The sequence below is a fragment of the Callospermophilus lateralis genome, chromosome 11 (assembly GCF_048772815.1).
Source record: "Callospermophilus lateralis isolate mCalLat2 chromosome 11, mCalLat2.hap1, whole genome shotgun sequence".
NCBI lineage: Eukaryota > Metazoa > Chordata > Mammalia > Rodentia > Sciuridae > Callospermophilus > Callospermophilus lateralis.
In genome coordinates this window covers 5,544,477-5,557,315 of record NC_135315.1, presented here as the reverse complement: position 1 = coordinate 5,557,315, position 12,839 = coordinate 5,544,477, and the positions used below count along the sequence as shown (strand labels likewise).

The 12,839-nt window shown below is 45.5% G+C and overlaps 1 protein-coding gene across 1 annotated transcript; it reads right to left on the bottom strand.

Annotated features, from left to right (window-relative positions):
- Positions 1-9,587: 9,587 nt before the first annotated feature.
- H3-3b (H3.3 histone B) lies at positions 9,588-11,913 on the bottom strand. Its single transcript, XM_076870619.1, has 4 exons — positions 11,803-11,913; positions 11,213-11,350; positions 10,952-11,105; positions 9,588-10,864 (listed from the first exon to the last, which is right to left on the bottom strand). The coding sequence occupies exons 2-4, from the start codon at positions 11,338-11,340 to the stop codon at positions 10,736-10,738; spliced, it is 411 nt and encodes a 136-aa protein (XP_076726734.1). The 5' UTR covers positions 11,341-11,350; positions 11,803-11,913; the 3' UTR covers positions 9,588-10,735.
- Between the last annotated feature and the right edge of the window lie 926 nt (positions 11,914-12,839).

Below are 12,839 nucleotides of genomic sequence, written 5' to 3'. Positions count from 1 at the left end.
GCCGCAGCGCGGGATGCTGGGGGTGGGGCCTCGTATTCCTGCCCGACGCCCCGCCCCCGGATCGCTCGGCCCCGCCCCCGCCCGCGGAGTGCGACCGAATCCACCTGCTGTTCTGTGCTCCCATCCCTGGCGGGCACAGGTGACAAACACCAGAAATGCGTGAATCCGAGTGGGATTCTATGTCCCCGATGATGTCCTTCTCTCTGGATTTTGGGGAAAACCAATGACGACCGTGTGAATGAATATGGTCTTGAGTGGCACTTTGCACAACTGAAAGATCTGAACAGCCCTTCCCTACCCTGGCGACTGTTGATGGGTCACCATCTAACCTCCACCAGCACACAGCCAGAGCAATGGAGATGGCAGTCGGCAAACCTGGATTCCCAAAGGCATCTCCGAGGGCTTCAGGGGCAGGAGCTATGAGAAGTCGTGGGTTTCTAATAGTGGCACACAGTGTAGAGAGACACAATCAGGCAAGTTTGGTAGGAAGTCGTTTTTTTACAAGCTCCTTTTCTAGGGTGGACCCATCCAAGTCCCTAGCAATGGAGGACTGAAGGATAGCCATGGCCCAACCCCTCCTTGAAGTACCAACCAACTGCTGCTGCTAAGGTAGGTCGCACTGTGGACCCCAGGAGATACTTCCTCACCCCGAAGCCTTGGTCTCAAACGCATTGCCGGGATGCCTGTTCACACCTGCCTGCCCTGTATGTGAATATGGTGTGTGGACGGGGCACTGTGGCCAGGGATATAGCTTGGGGCCTGCTGAGTGGTTTGCTCAGAGTAGAGAACTGCATTCAAAAGGCTGCTCGAGGGCTAGGGTTGTGGCTCAGCAGTAGAGTGCTGGTTTCAATGCTCAGCACCACATAAAAATAAATAAAATAAAGGTATTGTGTCCAATTACAACTTAAAAAATTAAAAAAAGAAAAAAGGCAGATCGAGGGCTGGGGATATAGCTCAGTTGGTAGAGTGCTTGCCTCTCATGCACAAGGCCCTGGGTTCATTCCCCAGCACCACCAAAAAGGCACACCTGTAATCCCAGGAGAAAAGGAGCTTGTAAAAGAGCTTCTCAGGAGGCTGACGGGAAAGAGGGGCTGGCCTTGTGGCTTGTAGTAGAGTGCTTGCCTAGCATGTGTGAGGCACTAGATTCAATTCTCAGCAGCACATAAAAGTAAAATAAAGGTATTATGTTCATCTACAACTAAAAATGTTAAAAGAGAGAGAATGAGAGCAAGCACTGGATGTAGCTAAGTGGTTAAGCACCCCTTGGGTTCAATCCTTATTTTTTTTTGTTTTTGTTTTTGTTTTGTTTTTAAAAGGCAGCTCTGGCCAGTCTGGTAGTACAGTCCTGTAGTCCCATCAACTGAGGAGGCTGAAGCAGGAGGATCACAAGTTCAAAGACATACTCAGCATTTAGGAGACCCTGAACAATTTAATGAGATCTTGTCTTAAAAACAAAGGGTTTGGGGGCTGGGGATGTGGCTCAAGAGGTAGCGCGCTTGCCTGGCATGCGTGTGGCCCGGGTTCTCTCAGCACCACATACAAACAAAGATGTTGTGTCCGCCGAAAACTAAAAAATAAATATTAAAAAAAAATTCATTCTCTGTCTCTTTAAAAAAAAAAAAAGGGTTTGGGGTGCAGTTTAGGGTAAAGTGCCTCTGGGTTCGATGCCCAGTAACACCTACATCAAAAAAAAAAAAAAAAAAAAAAGGCAACTCTGGCGCTGGGGTGTAGCTCAGTGGTAAAGCATGTTCTTAGCAAGTGCAAGGCCCTGGGTTTGATTCTGCATTTAAAAAAAAAAAGTCCTGGGCTGGAGCTGGGGTTGGGGCCCTGTAGTAGAGCACTCGCCTATCATGCATGAGGCACTGGGTTTGATCCTCAGCACCACATAAATATAATAAAATAAAGATATTGTGCCCACATATATATATATAAAAGGCAGTTGGGAGTGGAGTTCAGTGGCAGAGCGCCTGCCCAGCATGCATGAGGAAAATGCCCCCCATACACACACCCTGTAGGACCTTTAGTTAGGCAATTTTTTTTTTTAGAGAGAGAGAGAGAGAGAGAGAGAAAGAAATTTTAATATTTATTTATTTATATTTTTAGTTTTCGACAGACACATCTTTGTTTGTATGTGGTGCTGAGGATCGAACCCGGGGCGCACGCATGCCAGGCGAGCGCGCTACCGCTTGAGCCACATCCCCAGCCTGAGTTAGGCAATTTTTTAAAAAATTTTATTTTATAAATTTTTAGATGGATACAATACCTTTATTTTATTTATTTATTTTTATGTGCTGCTGAGAATTGAACTCAGGGCCCCACACATACTAGGCAAGTCCTCTGCCACTGAGCTACAGCCCCAGCAAGCAATGGTTTTTAGATATGAAACCAAAGGTACAAGTGACTAAGAAAAATAGGTAAATTGTACATCATCAAAAATTAAATACTTTCTTCCAGGTGTGGTGGGCACATGCCTGTAATTCCAATAGCTTGGGAAGCTGTAGCAGGAGAATCTTTCCAGCCCAGGAATTCAAGGTTAGCATGGGCAACCTAATGAAGCCCCATCTTAAAATATAAATAATTAGGTCTGGTAGTACCCGCCTGTAATCCTGTAATCACAGTGGCTCGGGAGGCTGAGGCAGGAGGATTGTGAGTTCAAAGATAGCGTCAGCAATTTAGCAAGACTCTATCCTTAAGTAAAAATACAAAAAAGGGTGGGGGTGCACTCAGTGTTTCAGAGACCCTGGGTTCATTCCTTGGTACCAAAAAGAAATAAAAAGGACTGAGAATGTAGCTCAGTGATACAGCACCCATGGGATCAATCCCCAGTACCACAAAAATAAATAAATTGGTAAAAAATTAAATGTAAAAAACAACTAGGGGGGCTGGGGTTGTGGCTCAGCAGTAGAGCATTTGCTACATGTGTGAGGCCCTGGGTTCGATCCTCAACACCACATAAAAATAAATAAACAAAATAAAGGTATTGTGTACAACTGAAAAGTAAACTTAAAAAAAAATTTAAAAAAAGAAAACAACTAGAGATTGAACCCGGAGACACTTTACCATTGAGCTACATACCTAGCCCTTTTTTATTTTTTATGTTGAGACAGTCTTACTAAGTTGCCCAGACAGGCCTCAGACTTACCGAGTTTCCTGCCTTAGGCTTCTGAGTTGCTGGAATTACACGTGTGTATCACCATGCTTGGCTGAAAACAACTGACTTTAAAAAAGGGCATGGCCTGGGGCTGGGGGTGTGGCTCAGTGGTAGAGTGCTTGCCTTGCATGCATGGGGCACTGGATTCCATCCTCAGCACCACATAAAGATAAATAAAATAAAAGGTATTGTGTCCATCTACAACTAAAATATATATTTTTTTTTAAAGGGGGGGAGGGCATGGCCTGTGGGTGGAGCTTAGTGATAGAATGTGTGCTTAGTATGAGGCCCTGAATTCAATCCTGAGCACCACAGAAATAAATAAAGGGTGAATTTGTATAGTATGTGTACTATATCTCAATAAAGCTGTTTTTAAAAATAGGGATAGGGGGGCTGGGTTTGTGGCTCAGTGATATAGCACTTGCCTGGCATGTGTGAGGCACTGGGTTTGATACTCAGCACCATATAAAAATAAATAAATATTGTGTCCATCTACAACTTAATTTTTTAAAACTGTTACATTAAACAAAAAAAGAAAAAGAAATAGGAATGAGGGCCTGGAGACATAGCTTGTTAGTGGGGTACTTTCCTAGCATGCATGAACCCCTGGGTTTAATTACTAGCACTTAGAAAAAAAAAAAAAAACAGAAATGGGGATAGCTTACTGGTGAAGCACTTACCTGGCATGCATGAGGCTCTGTGCTCCATCCTCAGTAACACACACAAACACACACACACACACACACACACACACACTCTACTGTGTGCCACTGGCCAGAATGATAAAACATCTCAGGCTCCCACCATCTGATTGAGAAAGACACCACAAATCTGACCTCCTGTGATTGAGATAAATGCTTAGAGGAATATAGCTTTCTGAGAAGGAGAGGAAGGAGTGTCATGCTTTGAAATCCACACCTTCACTTTTACTTGGTATTGAAAACATGCCCATTGGGCTCCATCTTAATTGTATTGTTTCAGTTTTTCTTGGAGAAATTTGATTTGGCCTAAGGAGAAGGGCTCCTGTGTGTTTGAAATGGACTCTGAAACATTGATTTTTATCTTGGAGATGTGTTTGCTTTCCTTTTTTTTTCTTTTTTTCTTTTTTATGGTGCTGGGGATGGAACCCAGGGCCTCAGCATGCTAGTGGGCAAGTCTTTACGATTGAGCTACATCCCAACCATACTCCTTTTTTTGAATCCTATCTAGCTTGTTACAGGAAATTTGTTCAGAAGGAAGTCTGCTTTGACATCTGACCTTCCCTCCCATTTGCTGGCCAGATGTCCTAGGACTGGGGAGAGGTGGCACTATCATGGGGACATTGCACCCTAAAGTCTGTCCTCTGCTCTGTTAGCCAAAGATCTTATCAGCACAGCCAGCACTCTTGTTTATCACTAATGTCTGTTATAATCTGATCAAATTCCTGGTAGCGTCCACTACAAGGTGTTGGGGGTGGGGATATCATCCACACCAGCCAGGGTTCTGGTGGTCTAGGCAGGCCTAGAGCTTGCCAAGGAATGTTGTTGCCAAGGGTCCCAATGGAGGACAGGCACTCCAAAGATGCCTCTTCTCTGAGAGTCATTTCTATCTCCCAAATCAAAGCCAGACTCTCACCCTGTGGGCCCTCCTCACAGGACTTGGTCTTTTTTCATTCAGGGAAGGCATATGCTTGATACAGCTGTGGTTTCTCCATTGCAAGCACAGCCTAGGTTCCCTGGTGAGACTTGGGTCCACATCTTCCAAATGAATCTCCCTGAAAAATGTTTGCTTTCAGCAGATGGCCCACTATCTCACCCATTCTGGGAGGTTCTTTTTGTGGTTTCCAGAGGATTAATCCATTTCCTGATTTGGGCTCCCTTTGCCCTTCTGTGATATTAATGGTGACAGTTTCTATAGCACTGATAATACTGAAATTGGGCACATGTCAATTCAGACCTCAGGGCTGATGTCTAGCCAGAATGCACCTTCAGGGCACTACTGGTTGTTTATTACTAGTGTCTGTTTTGATTAATTGGTGCCCTGGATTTCTGTAGTCAAGTGTCTTCATAATCACCCCTAGAGCTTATGTATCTTGAGTTTTGCAAGGATTGTTTTATTAAATTCTTACTAGTATATTGGATAGATATTTTTATTACTCTCATTTTATAGATGAAGAAAAGCAGCACAAATAAGTTCAGGAACTCATCCAAGAAGAACTGAGCCAGGTGTGGTGGTGCACACTTGTAATCCCAGCAACTCAGGAAGCTGAGGCAGGACGATGGCAAGTTTGAAGCCAATCTCAGCAACTTAGCAAACAGTGAGACTCTCCCTGTCTCAAAACAAAAAAAAGGGACAGGGAGGCTGGGGATGTGGCTCAGTGATAAAGTGCCCCTGGGTTCAAATCCCAGTACAGAAAAAAAAAAAAAAAAAGTGGAGGAACTGAGACTTGAACTCCTGCTGCCTAACCCTAGGCCCACTCTCTCAGCCACCATCACATCCCCATGAGTACACTAGACTGCTGCAGCCTTGACTCTGCCATCCTCTGCCTGCAAAAGTGCCAGGATATAAAGCTTAAGTCTTTTCTCAGTGGAGGACAGAAGATATTAGCTGCTCTCCCAGACCATTGGAGCCCCACACTTCCTACATGGGACACTCCCCATGTGGAAGCCAGGCAAGTAACCAAAGCTCTTGGGAACCAGACCAATTCTTTGCTATCCATGCCAGAAGAAGAGCCAGCCAGTTGTGCAGTGGGGCTGCCAAGGCCATTTGGTTTGGTCAGCAAACACTCTTGAGCCTCTGCTGTGTACCAGGCTTTACTCTGGAGCAGGCAAGAACTCAGTGCCTGCCTTTGGAACCTCAACTTTCTTTTGTCTTTCCAAGATTCAGATTCCCCTGCTCAGAGAACAAGCTCCAGGCCTTCTCTTTATTTGGTGCTCCCACTCTGTCCCTGAAGTTCCTACCCTGTAGGCTGATGACCAACCTGTTGATAGCCAGGAGACAAGTCTAGACTTATGTGGCTAACAGCTCAGGGCTGCTTCTCTTCTGGCCCCTTGCACTGGCCAGAAAGCTGCAGCTGGCATTGCAGCTGCCCCAGGCCACTGGAGATGGGCAGGAGGACTGAGATTAGTTGGAGGCTGAAGAATGATAATGGGGCCCATACCCATCCTGCCACCTCTACTTGATAGCTCAGTGCAAAGCAGTGAGAAGCTTAATAGAAAATCCTGCAGCTGTGTCCACCAGAGGCAGTAGAAAGGGAGTAGGGGTTAAAGGAGCCCAACTACCATCTCCATGAGGTCATGCAGTCCCTCACATAGATCCTCCTCAGGGGATCTTCTGCCCTAAGCATGCAGCCCATTTGCTGCTCCTTCCCAGGGTTCTAGTTGTAGTGTCTGAAATGGACCTGTCCCTTTCTGCCTACTTTCCATCCTATTGTGTATTCCTGGAACTGCAGGATCCTAGATAAGAGTTGGCAGTTTCTGGTGAAAAGGTCTCAGTGTGTTCCTTCCTCTGCATCCCTTTCTAGATCATATGTGGCTTTTTAGCCTCTCCAGGAGCTACCACCTCTTTTTTGCTTTCCCAGTAGGATGTAACTGCAGAACCTCTTAGCTTCTTCCAAAGGGAAGGGGAATTGATTAAGTGTGGTAAGGGGTGTTCCTCCTAGGTGTGTCTAACCTGCAAAATTAACCCCCACTGGACTCTCAGCATGATGTTCAGGAGAGGACGATAGGCTGGTACACACACATCACATGGAAGTTCTGTGGCTCTTTGCTTGGAGTAATGGTGGTATCAGGGTGAGACTTCCAGGGACTGGTGGATAGGACCACAGAGAACAGAAACGGGAATCCTCTGGCCCCTCCTCACTGCATAGCCCTCAATCCATAAACTCAACACCTTCCTCATTCCTTAGACATGCTGATGAAGGGGTAACAAAGTCAAAACAGCAGCCAACTGACCCAAATTGCCTGTGAGGCACCCTGAAGTTGAAGGTTGAGTGTTGTGGAATTTGGGTTGGCAACATAGACAGGGGCCTTACTCTTGGGAAGGTAACTGGAAGGCTGTGTGCGCTGAAACTGCTGGCCAAAAGCCAAGCCAGGCTAAATGGAAAGGTCCAGGCTGCAACATTCTTAAGTTGAGGGCATCTCCCTGAGGAATGCCTATGGTGAGGGGCAAGTAGGAGCACCACTGGGTGAGGGGAAGCAGCAGCTCCAAGGACCCTAACTAAGGAGCAGTCATGGGCTGACACACAGGGAGTAGGCATTAATTCCTTTGGTAACTGAAATGCTTCCCTCCCCAAAAAATGTTGAGGGTAGGGGGCAGACAACAGAATGCCAAGAGTGTGGGGGCTTCAAGACTTTCATGCCCAGTGAACCATATCACTCACAATAAGACAACAGCTGCAGAAGGGGGAGTATTAACTCACCTATCCCCTCTGCTGGGGGTGGGGTGGGCTAGGTTGGCCAGAGGCCAGAGGCCAGGATCTCAAAACACAGGAAGGCTGAGACCATGCTGGAGAAGCTGAAGATCAGCCTCTGATGCGATGGCAGTGGCTATTTCACCCTGTTCCTCCCTGTGCAGCTCTAATTCATGATGCTTCAATAAGGACCTGCTTTCCAACTGCTCCAGCCCTGACTCCGGAGGCAGAGGCAGCAGCAGCAACAGAGACCGCTGTTGGGAAAATCTGAAATGAGCCAAGCTTAGGCAGTGAGGGAATAGCTCAGTGGAGCACTTACCTAGGATGCAAAGGCCACAAAACAAAACCTCCTCATTCTTTCCCCCATTACCCAAGCTACTCCTGTTGGACACCTAGGTCCATGTTTCTAGGTAAAATACCCTTGCTTAATCGAAGACCAACTGAACATGCACGAAGTAGACATAAAGGACAAATGTCTTACAACTAACAAGGGTAAAGGGGTTAAACACTTTGAACTGTTTCCAAGTTTATCTGTCCTTAGATGGTTCACTGGGTTCCCCCTGCACACATCACCATGCTATAAAAATAATGGCCATGTAATTTGCCAAATTGGAGTTGTCAGTAAACGTAGGCACCATTTATACAACAGAGTTCTACAGGAATAAATTAGCACTGTCCTGAGCAAAGGTCTGACAAGTATCATTTTTCCAGTTCTGCCCCTAGTGTGCTCCCCTCCCCGACTCTCCCACTGACATCAGAAAGGCAAGGCTCTCCAGATAATTTGTGAAACAATTATTGAAATGAAAACCATTAACAAAATGAGAAAAATCTCAAAAAACTTAAAAAAAAAAAAAAAAAAACTTTTATTTTTGTCTCATCCATCAAGGGCACAGGTTACACCATCAGTTTCAACTTCGCTTTCCTCCTTACATATTCTGGTCCATTACTCTTATCCAGGGACATGCTGTAAGGGCAAGTTCCTAGAATCAAAAAATATCTTCTAGGTTGTGTCCAAGTGTGGAAGTCCACATGGAGCTGTTTCAGCAGTACCTTCTAGCCTGCACATGGAGCTGTTTCAGCAGTACCTTCTAGCCTGCCCAAGCCTTCTCCAAGAGACTTCAAGACTGATGAGAAGGCTCAATATTGTCACCCACTTGGATTATCCATCAATTCAGCAAGCTTACTCTCCCCATTCCTGTGGCTGTTTTTCTGCCTTTTAGTTGCTGCCACTTTTGGGAACACTCCAATGCCTAGTATTTGTCTTGTTCAGAAGCACATAAGGAAATTCTCAGAATTAGTAAGTATGCCTGGTTCCAGATCTGGTTCAGATGGGACTTTGTCAAAAAAAAAAAAAAACGAGTTGAAAGCTAGATAAGCAACCATACAGTATCTTACCTCTTTCAAGTACTTCAAAATCAGAAATTAATCCACACTTTAGTAGGGCAAGAACTTCTATATAGCTACTAGCTTCATTGGAATGCTTTAAAGGGGTGGCTTTCGAGGTCAAGTCTTGCTGACATTCATGCATTATGCCTTGCAAGCAGCCCTCATTGCTCAAGACTTGTTCCATGCTGCTGAAAACAGCTTAGACAATTCCACACCTTGTAGATTTGTTTAAAATGATTTCTAAGCCTGCTCCAAAAGAGATGCATGGAATAAACCCCAAACGCAAGCCCTACAACTTTAACAAGAACTTCCCTAATAAATGCAACTTAATTTTACTTTGTTAACATTATGGGGATGGGGTAAAGCTATTAACATACTTTGCTATAAAAGCCCATGGTACAAAATATAGCAGTGTTCTTTTGCACAGGTGCTGGAGATCAAAACCAAGGCCTTCCTGCATGCTAGGCACATATTCTATTACTGAGCTACATCAGGGAATTTTTATAGATCTAAGGGCAGTTTTACATGCTTTCTTTGTAAATAAATGGTTCATCTACCAAGCAAGAGCTGAAATAAAGCTCAAACTTTTAAAATGTGTAGAATTTAAGTTATGGACATATCAAGGTTCTATAACATTCAATTTAGGTTTTTGACACTTAGTTGAATAAACAAGTTTATTTGTAAATTTAGTCAACATACATAATTGACCTAAAAACCTCAATAAAGGATAAATTTAAAAACCACTTGGAAGGCCATCTCTTATATAAAAGGGATTTTCCCAGGACAGTAAATAACCAGATGTAATCTATCCCAACACCATTGTAATTTGCAGAGGTCCAATAAACCTGGAGCTGCCTGCTCCTCCCCCACACTAAGCTCCATAAGGTAAAGAACCAACCCTTGATATTATTTCCTCTTAGAAGAAAACCTAGATTTAAAACCAACCACAACACTATGAAAAGCTAAACTAGATAGAATATTAGTTAACAGATGATGCTGGTGTGAATAACTTGTTATTTTATTCTAGAGCCCTTATAAATAAAATCTCCCAGTTAGTGTTTGCATTATCAGCTAGAGGGTTAGTTAACGTGGTAGAATGAGGACTTATGCAAGGTATATTACACATAGCATTTTACTACTATGAAAACAAGTGCAGTCTCTAGTTAGGAGAAAACCAACTGGACTCTAAATTATACACACCTTAATGACAAGACTCCCCACCACTTGTGAATGTAAAACATTTAATTTAAAAATGTTGACACTACAATATATAAAATAGCTATTATAAATGCACATAGTGTATTCTATAGCTGCCAGGTTTACTTTTTTTTTTTCTTTTTTTTTTTTAGGAAACTGTAAGTTACACTGTGGTTAAGACTTGTATCTTCACCCTTGAAAAAGCCCGCATTCTATCACAGTGATGTATGGTCAGACTTAACAGCCCCAATTGTTAAACACTTGGATCAAGTCATAACCAGTTTTATTGCAAAAGGACCCTGTACACATTTATCAATTCTAGTACCTTAATAACTACCCAACAAATCATTAACATACAGAAACATGCATCATGAGAAGCAAGAAATATCACCCATCCCTTCTGCATATTAGCAACTTGTCACTCCTGAGCAACAGTGCTCACATCACTGAGGTCTGTGAACAGTCACTTTTCGCATTCATCCTGAGTGAAAGATGGAATGACTTAAGTACAAATGCAACATATTATAAACAATTTCTTACAAAAAAAGTCACAAATTAAACCAAAGTATTTTACAGAATTTACTACAAAACGCCATAAAAACTGCCTTCACTTAAGCTCTCTCTCCCCGTATCCGGCGAGCCAACTGGATGTCTTTGGGCATGATGGTGACTCTCTTAGCGTGGATGGCACACAGATTAGTATCTTCAAATAAACCCACCAGGTACGCTTCACTAGCCTCCTGTTGAGGACAAGAGCCACACTATTAACTTCCCTCCAGGAGAAGCCACGCAGCCCTCCCCCATACTACAGAGCCTGTCCCCCTTACCTGAAGGGCGCCAATGGCTGCACTCTGAAACCTCAAGTCGGTTTTGAAATCCTGGGCGATCTCTCTCACCAATCTCTGGAAAGGCAACTTCCGGATGAGAAGCTCGGTCGACTTCTGGTAACGACGAATCTCTCGAAGAGCCACAGTCCCGGGCCTGAAGCGAACAGGAGTGTGTAAGAGGACATGTCCGAGCCTCGCGGCGCTGCCGCCCCACGCACAGTTGCCCACCGCCAAGTCATTGTTCCCCGGCTGCCTGCCTACCTGTAGCGATGAGGTTTCTTCACCCCGCCGGTAGAGGGGGCGCTTTTCCTGGCAGCCTTGGTGGCCAGCTGTTTGCGGGGGGCTTTCCCACCAGTGGACTTACGCGCGGTCTGCTTGGTTCGGGCCATTTTCTCTTACCTAGGATGCAGAGTGGATTTGAGGCCGCGAGATCCTCCCGCCCAGCCCCCAGGGAGGTGGCGGCGGGCACCGTGGGCTCCGCGCGTCCGCGAGCCCTCCCGCCTCTGCGCCCCATCTTGCGGTGGCAGATGGCCGAGGGCCGCCGCCACAGCCTCCTCCCCCTCCCCTAATGACTCAGGCTGCGAGCAGTGGCGGCCTCCCCCCGGGAGGGGGGGCGCGGGGAGGAGTCACTTCCCGCCTGTGGCGGGCGGAGGCTTGGCTGCCCGGAACCCGGCCTCCGGACCTCTGAATCACCACCGGGAAGGAGGTGTAAAGGCGGTTCCGGGGCGAAGCCCAAGGAGCCAGGCGCCCGAGCAGCCCCCGCTGGCTGGCAGTGGGCTCTCAACGGCCGCGGCCCATGGCATCAACGGCTGGAGGGGCCGGCAATCACCAATAACCCCGCGAACGCTTACCCAACGCCGAAATCTTAGGCCGCTTCTCCGACCGCCGCGCCGAGATGCTGCCCAGTGAAGACCTGCAGCTACGGAGCAAAAGAACGATACTACTCCAACGAACGACCAAACCGCTCTGCGCTCCAAACCCCCCCGGCGCTTCTGATTTTATACCCACGCTTCACGCTGCGTCTCTGCGTCATAGGGCCCTTATTTGCATACACCAACGGCTTTTTCTATTGGCGGGCCCTTTCGCCGACGCGCTGACATCCCCCGACACAAAGGCTGTGCTTCGGCCCCGTTCCGTGATTGGCGGATATTTAGGCCTCTGATTGGCTGTTAAAGTTGCCTCTTGATTGGATAGATGAAAAGAGGAATGGACGAATCAGAGTATAGCACTAAGCGGCTCTTCTGATTGGATAAAATGGAGCTATGTTTGGATCCTTCCCTTGGTTCCAAAGCTCCACAATAGAAAGTCAATGCAAATGAACTGCATTGGTCCCTATCACGATTTAAGAAGATGCGGATGCGCAGGCACTAACTTGTTTGCATCTAGCTGATGCAAGGAGGAAGTGAAGAAGTTATTTTAACAGATTTTTTGTAAATATTTTCTAATGTAAACCAAAATATGTCCCCCAGATTATTTACTTTTCAATAACATTTTGATCGTTTAAATACACAGTGCTAGAATTGAAACTGTCATGCTATCAAGTACAGTATTTTATGTATCACAAAAGATGCTTTTTTGTTTGTTTGTTTGTTATTGGGAATTAAATCCAGAGGCCCTTTACCGCTGTGGTACATCCGCAAACCCTTTTAATTTTTTGAGACAAGGGCTTACTCAGTTGCTTAGGATCTTGCCAAATTGCTGAGGCTGACCTTGAACTTATGATCCTCATGCCTCAGCTTCCAGATTCCCTGGGTTTACAGGCGTGAGCCACTAGACGCCTGACTCATGCACGTACATTTTAAACCAACAAGCAGTTCTTTTAGTTTGGTGGGACAGGGAGGGGTAATAGATACAAAGAAACAAATAGCAATAAATGATGTTAGAAGTA

Excerpts from the sequence above, each read along its gene's own strand:
- H3-3b (XM_076870619.1), bottom strand. The coding sequence starts at position 11,340 with ATGGCCCGAACCAAGCAGACCGCGCGTAAGTCCACTGGTGGGAAAGCC. Across the intron at positions 11,106-11,212 it reads AAGAAACCTCATCGCTACAG|GCCCGGGACTGTGGCTCTTC; the intron begins GTAGGCAGGCAG and ends TGTTCGCTTCAG. Across the intron at positions 10,865-10,951 it reads CAGCCATTGGCGCCCTTCAG|GAGGCTAGTGAAGCGTACCT; the intron begins GTAAGGGGGACA and ends TGTCCTCAACAG.